Source organism: Bactrocera latifrons, unplaced genomic scaffold (assembly GCF_001853355.1).
Source record: "Bactrocera latifrons isolate USDA-ARS-PBARC rearing strain unplaced genomic scaffold, ASM185335v1 scaffold_28, whole genome shotgun sequence".
Taxonomy (NCBI): Eukaryota; Metazoa; Arthropoda; class Insecta; order Diptera; family Tephritidae; genus Bactrocera; species Bactrocera latifrons.
In genome coordinates this window covers 1581442-1594597 of record NW_017536407.1, presented here as the reverse complement: position 1 = coordinate 1594597, position 13156 = coordinate 1581442, and the positions used below count along the sequence as shown (strand labels likewise).

The window sequence follows — 13156 nt, the reverse complement described above, 5'->3', positions numbered from 1 at the left end:
ACAGTTGGTTTTTTGTTTTTTTGTTACCAAACACGAGGAGAGCATAGTAAGCACACGACAAAAAARAATGGTGCATATTGAAACTCGTACTTTCAATTTTCTACTTCAATTCCTTGCAACCGCCACAAAAGCTCTGCGCTTGTCATTGTGCACAGTYGCCTACACAATAAACATATACATGCATACATATGTGTTTATATGCAAGGCAATGTGTGCGTTTTGACAAAGCGTTGCACAAATGAAAAACGTGCAACACAAGCCGGCGCCCTCATGCCACAATGCCACAATGCAGGCAGGTCGTCTTCATTGTAGTGGCGTGCCACCTGCTCAGAAAACAATATAATTATGTACACACACTCACTCGCACAACGAAGCGCATAGCACAATTGCTGCATGCCACCGGTAGTGTGTTTGCATTTTCATGCTTGTAATCGTAACTCGATTACACTTGCTGCATTTAGTAGTTTACCTTACTCTTCACTTCCCTTCACATTGCCGTCAAGCAGCCTGTACTCGCTTGCCACACTACAGTACACATCCATTTATCGGGTTTGCRTCGCCACTTCCCCTATTTGGAATCTATTCACATCATTCGTTTTATGCGGGCACCTTGCCACAATCAGCATAGCAGCCTTTGTTGTGGCTCCTCAAGTGATCAGGTCTTACGCTTTTCAAGTGAAGCCGAGCATTGTTGATTACATTTGTGTTTGTATGAAAGCACTTCGGTACAGGTATTAACGGTGATGAGTTCCTTATAACGCTTGGGCACATGATAGCTGTCTTCGTTACGCCAAGCAATAGAATAGTAGATGAATCGAAGATTGCTACTATCGGTTTTGCTCATTCTTACTAACCCTTGAGAGCTCTCTGTTTCTTGCACGCTTTTTTGTAGAGATAGATAGAGAAAAAAGTAATCCAATTTCACCATGAGTGGTTCGAAGGCCTAAGAGCTAAAGCTGAAAACTTCAGAAACTATACTCTTTATGTGAAATGCAAATTAAGTTTGTTTGTTGGTGTAGTGCAATCAGAGGCAAGCAGCTGTCGGTTGTTTTGAAATTTTTAAAAATAGTTTGGTGCAGAGCTGAYGTCCCTCGGCGGGCTGTAGAAACTTCGCGTAACCAATCCATTCATTTCTGGCCTATTGAAAAGCACTTGTTGTGAGTGCTTTATTCATGACCACCCAGCTGCTTTCGATATCTAAGAAAGCTTCAGCTATTTTAATTTTTACTGATCAGCGGTGATATCGTTCTTATAAATAGAAAACTCATTACAACTTGTAGCATACATAAGCCTAACTTCTAAAAAATTTACTGGCTCCAGGTCAGAGTTAGAAATATTGAAACCGCGGTTGGATCTCACATCAATTCTGTGGTTGTTAATTTCAATTTATATTTATACACTGAAGCCATGCACAATTAAAAATGTGAAAGTCAGTCTATTTTTCCTTGAGGGCTAGCAAAACAGATGTCATACAAACACATTACACACGCATACTTGAGCAAAGCCCAAGCGTTCAACTTCTTGGTTAAGTGGCAAGTAGGAGTGCTGCCACTATGGGCTCAATTAGTGCTGGATGCGCCATTTTGATGCACAATCGTAGGATTGTGTGCATTATTGCGCTATAACCGTTTGATGCTCTCAATTTAACCGCTTATAATCGCTATGCTTTTTGGGGACAGCCACTCAGGGTTTGATCAGTTTATGTTAGAGCTGCATATTCACAGAAAAAGTGGAAACAGTTTTCGTTTTCCCTTCAGTGTTCCGTTATAGGAACTGTAAATTTGTATACACCCTGGCAAGAAAGAATCGGGAATTTATAAATAAAGCAAATCCAAATTTATTTTATCGCCTTCAAAGTAACATCCATTTGAAGCGATGCACATGTGCCAACGCTTCTTCCAATCATCAAAACATTTTTCATAGGCGCTTTTTTATAAGCGCTTTTGATGTCTTCAATTGAGTCAAAGCGTGTTTTCCGAAGTCGATATTTCAGTATAAAGAACAAGAAAAAGTCACAGGGGTCATATCAGGTTAATGATATTTGTTGAGTGTTTGGCTAAAAATTCATTCACAATGATGGCATTGTGCGTTATGATTATGAAGAATGCCCGAATTGTTGATCCACAAACTCGGACGCTTACAACGGATAGCGTCTCGTAAGTACCTGATAACATCAAGATTATATTCTTCGTTGAYGATTTTTTCTTCCGATTTTTCTATCCGAAGAAAACAACTAGCATTACCTTCACTTTCGTTCGACTTTGGCGCGCCTTTGGGCCACCATTCGCATGATTACTGGTTCGTAAGTGTGCCATATTCGTAGTCCCATGCCTCGTCACCAGTAATTATGCATTCCATGAAGGTGGAATCCGAACTAGCTCGATCCAGCATATCTGCAGCTWCTGATCTCGATACCTTTTTTGAAGGAAATTCAGCTCTATCGGAATAAGTCTTGCAGCAACGCGTTGCATGTCCTGAGCAGATTCATCAAAATCCTTCTACAGCATTTTCCATGTATGGGCACAAGAAAATTCGTTCACAACACAAAATTTAACACAAATACGTTGATCAATATTTCCGGTCATGGTAAAATTCGACAAACACTACTGAGGTCGAATAAGGACAGTTGTACCAACCTAGGAAAATTTACTTCTCTTCCATATAAGCGGGAGATTTAAATAAAGAATTCCCAATACTTTCTTGAGAGGATGTTTACTATTTCTCGACCTATTTTATAAGCCCCTTTGTTCTATTCTGTCTTATTCTCGAGCCATAACTGGTTTGTTAAAATGCATATAAGTATCACTTTTTTTTGTACACAGCGGTATTGATATTAACGCCATCTCGAATTCGTCTAAAGAGGCTTCTAGATTTGCTAACTCGTCTACATTTTCGTTTCCGAAATTGTCTCTGTCATCGAAAATCCTAATTATGGACAAGTGAAGTTRATATACCTGTGAAATTGAAGAATTCCTGCTATTGTTTCATATACTAAATTAATCTGCRGCGCCGCCAATGCCAGCAATGTCGCCTGGCTGTCGGTGTATATGGTTGCCTTCTGTATACTCTCATACGCAGTACTTTTGCTTCGAAGATGCTGGCTGAGTCCGATGTAAGAAAAGATAGATGCTAAGATCATTGGAGTATATGTACATAGAGATAGTATCCTCCTCCCCTACTAAACTTCTACTTTATTCACGTCTAGAAGGAATTCGCACCCGAAARTAACTATTGAAATCTAACCCTGTTAGAATATAGTCTGATTTACTTAGGTKTAGCTGATTAATGATAGTGCGCTGTTCATAATCTTTCGAGTTTTCACCTCCTAATTTCTTTATTCTGGAAGCACATCGATGTTATTTTCCAGTTACATACGCCTATGAGCACGTTATGCATGAACATATTAAACGCTCCGTCGGCCATAACTTAATAACCCCAGTACCCTCTGTACAGCCAGTACTTTTTATWTCATTTAGCTTCATAAGCTTTTACTATTTCTTTAACGCTGGTCACCAAAGCAGTGTTAAATAATCTGGATTGGTRCTAATGGTACTAAAAAATTTAATTAGTTCGAATGAAAGCCCTCCAGTCGCTCTTCCATCTAGAAAAAATGTACCATATGGTGCAATTTGTGTATCAAAGGCATTATACTCGTATGAATTTTGAAATGTCAAATCACTCGCGACTTGTTGGTTTCTATATTCTATTTCTATCCATCTTCGTGTTTTATTTTATTTTATTTTTTTCCAAAATTAGCCGAAGTTATATTTTGTGGAAAAGAGCACAGAGTTCTATTACCATTTTTACTTATTGTATTATAAAAATTTAAAKTAAAGAAATTCTATTGCTTAAAATATCGATTCGTTTTCTTGGTCATATTTATTAATCAAATGGTAACCCGGTAACCCGGAGTCAGCATTTGTACACACCCACTTAGACTTTGCCAGCAACACGTCCACGTAAATRCCTGTACATTTGCCTACGCGTCTTTTTAATACATAGTCGGATGAATGCAAAACCAACGMACGGATAAGTTACCCTTTTCGCCAGGTCATGAAGAGGGGAAAACAACTCCCTTGTGAAGAGCAGACACGCTTTCTTAGTCTATTTCCGTTTTTGCGCAAGCTGCATAGGTGTGTTTGGGTATGTGYGTACGACCAGGACTAAAACCTCAAAAGCACTCCAACAGCCAGCTACTTAATCACTAATCTCACTCTGTTACTTAGTTATGCAAACTACCGGCAACAGCGGCACTTCTCAAGTTGCCCGGCGACACGACACGACACGACCTCCACGCCCGGCATTGGCTTAATGAAAAATGTTTGCAATGCTGCAAAGCGAAAGTAATAAATGTTGAAAATGTCAGTGCGTAAATGGCAAATGCTATATCACTACAAATCCGCATATATATACCCATCCAGACACATACTTACATGGCTACTTGGGGACACACACACAGTGGCCACCACGTGCGCGCTCAAGTGTCTTCATCAAAGGCCGCAAACCCTTTGGGAGGCGACGGCGGCAAGCGCTTTAAAAAGTAAAATGTTACGCTTATCTAGCTGCTGCTCCGAGAAAATGTAATTACAAGCCTGCGAACGCGCCGCGCTTTGCCGACAATTAAGTGTTGCTTGTTGCGCCGGCGGTGGGCGGTTCGCGTTTTATGTTGCAGCGCAATAATGTCTCGCGAAGTAATTACACGTTCTCGGCTTTATTTTGGCAATCAAATTTTTATATTCATATTTTGGGAGGCAATTATTGTGAACGATTGCAGACGAAATAAATTTGAAATGTAGACACTCACAAGTAGAAATATTAGCGGTACTGGTTTTTCTGAATTAGTTGAGATATATTACTAATTTGTAGCGATAAAGAACTTTAGTTTGTAGTTGTGTATTGCTGGGGTGGTTTCACTAAGAAATAGCAGTGTAGATCTTAAAAAAATTCTTAATTCTGTAATTCAAGCAATCACAGTAAATCCTTAATTTGCATAGAAAATTGATTGGAAACAGTAATGTTTGAAGCATACCCCTTCTTTAGAAAATCGACTCTTAACTTTAGCTGAATAGGTGCAAAATAAGACGCAATAACACGGTCGCACTAAGCTCTCATTAGGCGCATTGTACTCCTAATTGTCCAATATCTTATTCTTTTTAGAACCTAGCGAGCCGTGGGGGATAGCCCGTCCCAATCGACTAACGACTGGAAGTTCGCTGAGAAAAGTAGAAGATTTTTGGTCTAGCCGCCCTTAACCAAAGTCCTTTTGTGCTACGCTCTCCGAGGGTACTGTTCCAAGTCATGAAGTTGTCCTCTAAAGATTATTGCAATCCTTTAAGAAGCCGAATGGCGTAGGATAGTTTGATGAAACTGAATTTCCGAATGCACAAAACCGGGCCAATACGTCTGCTTTTTAATTTACTTCTATTTAAATATAAAAGTATACTCAATTGGTATTCAWCAAGAAATAATCATATATTTCATAATTTCACCTTTTTTGATCCATCSGTGAATCTAGATCGTTGTTGGCACTATCTGAGCTGAGCTAGTTTCCAATGACCTAGAGTTTTGAGCCGGCTGATCGTAAGCACGGCATTATACTTCACTAAAATCACAGACGAGCTTCGCCTCTCTCGGAGGCTCACGAACTCAACCTGTGGATGTGATTTAATACCAGGGGCTTATTCTTAAGAGAAATATTATATGGAGACCAAACATTGAGCAGACCCATGAATATTGTTCCGAAATGCGTCCTAAGGCTTAAGGAGRCTGATCATATGAGAAGGCAAGTCCGAAATTCTCTCCTCCAGCATTCCAGGAAACTTAGAAACACTACATCGCAGAGGCTACTTGTAATGACTTTTTTCAGCTCACCTATCGACTATAAATATGTTGATGGCAATTAGTAACTGAAGAAGAGGACATTTGAGCATTTTCACAGATGGATCAAAGCTAGGCGAAAGAGTTCTCCGTGAGGAGCCCTCCGTCAATTTTAGCTTTAGGCTACCCGATATTAGTATTAAAGTTTTGATAGACGTTCTGCTACGAACTGTAGTCTATTTCAGCCAGGTGAGCATTCACTCCGACAGCAGAGCGACAATACTAGCGCTGAGCTCACTAAACATGCGCTCAAAGCTATTCGAGGAGTATCGTAAATAGAAATAACGTCAAGCTCTAAGCTACTATCAGGTTATTACTTAAGTCAGAAAAACTGCAGATACATGTAATAGAAGTTAAAAGATAAACATCTTTTCACTAAAACAGTTATAAATTTCAGCGATTCATTCAAAAGCACTGATGTCTACATTACATCAAAATCAAATTAATTAGGCAAAAGTAATATTTTCCAAATTAATATTTCAAATTTTAATCAAAATTCRTAACGGTACAAGCTCAAAAGTTTCAATTTACATGCCGCAATATATTTTGCATTAAATTAGCAAATAATTTGCCGACTTCACCCAAATATTGTTTTTTCCTCGCCGTCGCTTTCCGCCGCGCCCACAAACGGCATACTGGACTATGAGATTGTGATAAAAACTCGCACACAACGCATATACATRTATTTTGCACTTTGTCTAGGTCGAAATTAAGTTTTTGTCGTTTAAGCGCAAATAATWGCAGGCCGAATGAACGAATGAATGTAAATATTAAAACCACTCGGTTGGCACAGAAACAACATGCYGGCCACAAAAGCGCCTAACCTTTGGGTGCTGCCGCCACTTTCCGCTCGCCGCACTCATTTCTCTAACCCTTTGCCATTTGCACCGTTTGGCCTTTCTGTTGTGCTGTTGTTGTTGCTGTTGTTGACATTTAMCCTTTTTTTGTCATTCCGAGAGTCCTGGCCACAGCCAGCATCTCTGGGGCACATTGTGGTTGCACCAATACACTTGCAATTTGTGTGCGCGCCAGCYGATTGTGTCGAGCTCACTGTTGTGGTTGTTGCTTTTATTATTGTTGTTGTTATGTTTATTTTAGTTGGTACTAATTTCGGTAGCAAAACTACTTTGGAATGCTAATTTAGAAGGTAGCAGCGCCCGGGCAATTTSAAAAGCCAATTTAATTAATATTTAAATGACTTTAATGTTGGGCCTAATGCTGAAATTTACGAGTTCAATTTTGTGTTTGTTTAACTATTTATGTGCCATGTACTACTTTATGGCTGCCCATAYGTCTTGGCACCTATCATTTATATTATTCTCTTCTGTGTTTCTGTCAATTTCGTTGCAGCTCATTGTGGAAATCAACAGCCAAGTGGCACTCTTCCGTGATATGCTAATACATGTGGGCCAAGCAAGGGACTGCCCCGAATTGCGGGAGAAAATTCGTAAATTGCGCCGAACCTGCGTGGAGGCATGCAAGCACACGGGTCAGATAATCATWCCGCAGGTGAAAAGGTGAGTGTGGCTCAACATAAAATAACAAAATAGGGATTCGGGGGGAATGTAGTATATCAACTTGTTTGCGTGAAAAGTGAAAGTGGGGAATTGACGATGGAAATGGTAGATGGTAGCAATAACTTGAAATGAAATTTCTTGTTCACTTTTATAAATAATGAATTATTCATGGCGTTTATGTTGCCGGTTTATAGTTTACAGTTAATATAACTGCACTGATAACGTTATTTATATTCTAATCACTTAAGTATGATGTACAATCCCACGATTTTCAATCCCGAAATTTCSAAATTACCAATTTCGGGATTCTGAAAATTTTCTCAATTTTGATAAATTTATTATTATTATGACAATCTTATCATATATTTACAACACCATATTTAATCCCGAAATTTTTTATATAATCCCGAAATTTCGGGATTTTGAGATTTCTACTCGATGTTGATAAATTTCACAAATATCTGCTTATGATCAGCTTATCACGATTTTCAATCCCGAAATGTCGAAATTTTGGTAGTGGCATCCATATTTTTCATTTACTCGTCATGTACACACACCCAAGCGAAGCTTAGGGAGCTCTAACGATAATAAAAAGTATTTTAGTTTCGTATTTCTTACACAACTAAATCAGTAAAAATGTTTTTCAAGTTGAAGTTGCTCTAGTGTCACGCAACAAGTCTCATAAAGTTATAAGTTATAACGATTCGAAAACATAGCATTGAGAATTATAAATGTGTAAACTCATTTTTGTATGAAATCCAACAACATTTTTTTTAAACAAGTGTAAAAATTTATAATTTTATGATTTTACGATGCTTTACGATGGGTTGTGAGTACCCCAAATGATTCCGAAAATATGCTTTCGGGTTTGAAATACTACTGCTGCATGTACCCTAAGTAATAAACACGAAAAACGCCTTTCGAGTCGGAAATTCTCAGGAATCAACAATTTAAAATAATAATTCCATTAGAAATTGCAAGACTCTTTTACTAAGGGACTATTTCCAAATTTCTACCAAATGAAAAATCACGAGAAAATAATAACGAGAAAATAATAATCCCGAAATTTTGAGATTTCATTTCGGGATTAAAATTGTAATGATTAAGAATTTCTAGATATTTCTCAAGTAAGCGGTCTATGACAATTCTAAAATTTCGGTATTTCATTTCGTGACTAAAATTGTAATGGTTTGGGAATTTTTCAAAAAAAAAATATTTTTTATGTAATCTCTTTCCTCTTTTCACTACATCTTTTTCATCTCTGCTTTAATCACTATAGCGTCATCAATGTCATCAAAATTACACTTTCAGCAGTTATCTAAGTATGCCGGTTGCTGCTTTCSGCTCTCCTTTGCTTTGCAGCGGTATTGATTTTATTGTTGTCCGCCAATTCTATAGTAATACTCGTATGGGTAACGGTGTATTTCGTTTGCCTGCATAAAAAATATTCATAGCTCATTACCGCAATAAAGTTGTGTCCGGGCAACCATCAAATAAACAGTGCTTGAAATTTAATCCCATAAAAGGGGTTATACCCCTACTGCTGAAAGAGTTCGAAACAGCACTTAGCTTAAATATACTTACATACCTATAAACTCAAATGCTTAAGCATAGCTATTTTTCATTTAATTTTTCTGCTTGACATCAAAAGTTTAAGCCATCAAGCATTTTCCACTTATTTCCCGAAATCTACATGTAATTACATAACCAAGTTGACCATAGTAGCAAACATGTAATCAATATGCGAAAGTTCGAGCATATTTTTGTTTTTTTTGTTTGTTGGTTGGGGTTTGAAATAACAGCAATTAAAAATTTTCCAACACTTTTTCACATAAACACACGGAGAATGAACAGAGATTTTTTATAGAAATATTGTGGGGGTTTGAATTTATGGTTTTTGGGTTAATCTTATTGTAAATTTTGTTTTTAAAGCAAGTTTTTTATTGTTTGTTATTGTTTGCCATTTGAAGCAATACATTAAAAGTAGAGACAAGCGAGTTATGATAATGTGCAATCGAATACAAGTGGTAGTCAAGAGATCGAAGCACTGTTTATCGAAATGAATGCTTTTCTGAATACACACACGGAGCTTTTTTGTGAATAAAGTAAAGTATTGACATAGGAAGAACCCATTTATTTTTTTATTTTTTGATAATGCTTTAATTGTTCAACCAACTTTTACCTATTCTATTATAAGCCACCTAAGTGCATGCTTCAGTATTCCTTTATAATAATAACCGTATCAACAAATTTATTCTCCACATAAYTAAAGAGCCCAAATCATACTAATCATCATATTCAAATATGTTGATTTTGAGCTCAGAATTTATAAATCGCAGTTCATATATGTTCTGCAGTTGCATTAAAAGCTTTTACATATGTATACATCCTGATATCAATTCATTAATTTCCCTTTAGTATTGCAGTGCAGAATTTTGATTAAACTTTCCGCGTCAATAATATTCCATACATGTTGTACGCATGAATAGTTGTATTTGTRCATTGAGTTTTCACTTTAAGCGCTGGCAGCGCGCCGCCATTATTAAATCACGTTTTAATCAACACCTCCACGCAGCAATGCTCGTGAAATACATACCCATACAGCTGATTGAATTTAATAATTAATATGYATGAGCCCAAAGCGGGAGGAAAGCAGAGCTCGCTCTCAGTCTGCTTGAAGTGACATTAATTCTGCATAAAACATGGTGAGGACCGCGYGAGAAGCTTGCATGTAAGCGCAATGCGCACTCGAAACCGCAGTCATGCTGAGTGGACATAAAATTATTAAATTGAAATTTAAATAAGCCCACAGTGCGGCGAAGTSATTGCTTTCAATGAAAGGTGATTAAATGCGCTTAATGGAATGAAGGAGCCGTGTTTATTTAATGCAGATAATTATCAATTCCAACTTTTATATAAAGTGTATTTATACAAATCATCTGTAGTTATTTAAATTTATATCACATCATAACATGTGATGTGAGAACGCTTTGTTGTGGATTACATTGCGCAGTAAACCAATTCATGAAATCATATCTTCATATAATGTCATATCACATCTAACACATCACATGTTTACATCATAGGATAGATCAAGTGATAACAAACTCATTGAATCAACTCATTCCATATGATAATATTATCATTAAACCAACATTCCTTGTTGAATTAAAAAATATTGGGCATGTGATATAAAATCAGGAGATTTCAAGCCCATTGAATCAACYCTCTCATGTGATATTTGATATTACATCACATTAGATCAGCTCACATCTTATCACATCGTTTCAAATAATTTCGTGTTAAATGATACCACGTAATCACGTCAAATTTCATCATTCAATACCATATAGTATGCATCACATAACATTATTTGTTACATGGTCAGAGCTTCTCATACAAATTAGATTACTTCATTGACTAATCACGTCATAGAATAGAATAGAGATATCACATTGTCTGATATCAGATCGATTTTTGACTCACCGGTACGCCACATCATATGATTACATCAATTCATACAAAATCATGATTAGATCACATCATACAAAATTAAATCATATGATTAGAGCACATCATACAAAATCAAATCATATCATATCAAATCATCACATGAAAYTTTTTCATCAGATGATGATACCAGGTCAGATATTATCAGATCACATCATAAATTAACATGTTATTAAATCACGTGTTACAATATCACATCATATATAATCATGAAAATATYATCCGCAACTTATTTACTGACGACAAGAGGTTCTGAGGGACCGTGTGTTTATGGTCTCAAAAAAATYTAAGATTTTAATTCAAATTCAGAAGAATTTTCTGTACAATAAATATTACCATACAAATCTGATGGATGTAAAAACCGCTGCAGTCTATCCAATAATGATATCAAGTAAGGGAGTAAAGTAATTATATGGAAGCTCTTACCCATCGAACAAGCAGTCAAAATGAGATTACCAAATGCAAATGAATATAATTTCTTTATTTTTTCTCCCGATTTTACCACTTCTTCTTTCTCTTGCTTACACTGTACATCTTTACCCAATCTACGCATATGCCAAATAAAGTTCATTAATTTCATGGAAAATGATAATGTGAAAAAGGAAGAATATGTATGTGTGGAGACTTTCGTAAGACATATAGCTTACACTGTCGTTAATGATAATAGCATAYGTGAAAATATATACAAACATACTTGTATGTATATGCGTACGCTGACAACTGATAAGCACATTTTGACGCATTGAATTACCAATAATGCCAAAGGCAACAAAAAATTTTAATAAATGCTCCGGTAGCCATCTCCTGTCTGACAGTATCCTCAGTAAATATGCTTTCAGCACTTAGCTGCCGCTGTCCTCGATCTGACTGCCGATACTTCGAATCGTTTTAATACGAAATCTCAGCCACAGTGACAAGAAAATCCCGTACGTAAGTTCTACAAGTAATACTTACAAGTATACGCATGCATGTGAGTAATAATGTTTGAATGAATATATATGTAGATTTGGGTGTGTGTGTGTGTGTTTGTGAGTAGCAAGTTTTTCCACTTCATATGCCATCCTTTATCCCGCACGCAGCTGACACACTCAACTTTCAATGTGATTTATCATTTTCCAACAACAATAAATTGCTCATAAATGCCTTGTGCATGTGTACAAATATGCGCGCATACACATACCCTTACATAGGCAAGTTGCCTGTTCATACTTCGGCAGTGTTTGTCAACAGGAAATKAATGATGCTCGAATTGACGAAGTTTATTTATTTATTTTCGTAGTCGCGCTGATTTCAATGTGCTTTTTGTCAACAGCACGTRGTACATACACATCCCCAAGTATACTACTATACATATATACATTTTTAATGCGCCAAATATTGCTGCTACAAGTACCAGGTATGCACAGTTTATATTTGCGCCGGATATTCCAGTATCCTTACTTTTTATGCGCGGCGTATTTGTTTTCGGAGTGCGCGTGTGKGTTTGTGTGTGCCTAACTGTCTCTTAACGCACGTTTTATGTATAAATATTGAATTTTGCGCCATCACTGACATGACACTGACACGAAAGAGTTAAAAACGCTGGATTTCTGTTCAATTATTTTTTAATTTTTTTCCAATCCACGTTTTGTTGCTCGCGCTAACTTGCAATCAATCATTGTTTGTCGGCCGCGCATTTTAAATTCGTTTTTTATTTTTACGATTGAAAATATTTATGAAAAATAAATTTACTATTTRAGAGTATGATTTTTATATAAATAATTGAACAAATTTACAGTTTTTCCTAGACATATTTCACTAGTGATTTTGTTAATATTTGTTCTGGAAATTATRMACTGATTAAAAAGTGTAAAAAGTTGCAATAAATCATATTCAGTATTTCATTGGCTTTGGTCTCGGTCTAGCAATAGAGTAAGGTAGAGTATAACAAGGAGAAAATTGGAGTGGAAGAGATATAAACCTTGTTAGAAAATTAAAGATTCACGTTCACATATATATATGGCTATGTATCTTTATATCTATCGTTCTCTCTATCTATTTATCTCTGTCTATATATAGACAGAGCGAGAGATATATTAGAGAGAAAGGTGATTGGGATAGAGTAAGTTAGGGTTAGGAAAAGAGACAGTTGGCGAGGAAGAGATATAGTTCATGTTAAAAAACAAATAATATAATATTGTTAGACAAAGTGATTATGGCTGAAAAAGTGATAGATATAATGTGATCAAATTAACAGGTGAAATTTCTCCATT

At 36.5% G+C, this 13156-nt stretch overlaps 1 protein-coding gene across 2 annotated transcripts in view; it reads left to right on the top strand.

Moving 5' to 3' along the window:
• LOC108970069 overlaps positions 1 to 13156 on the top strand; it is a 176006-nt gene that overhangs the window by 53641 nt on the left and 109209 nt on the right. For both annotated transcript variants that reach the window (XM_018935189.1, XM_018935188.1), the window contains exon 2: positions 7228 to 7394. In XM_018935189.1, the coding sequence (XP_018790734.1) occupies positions 7270 to 7394 (125 nt within the window). In that variant the 5' untranslated portion in view covers positions 7228 to 7269. The remainder of the gene's footprint in view (positions 1 to 7227; positions 7395 to 13156) is intronic.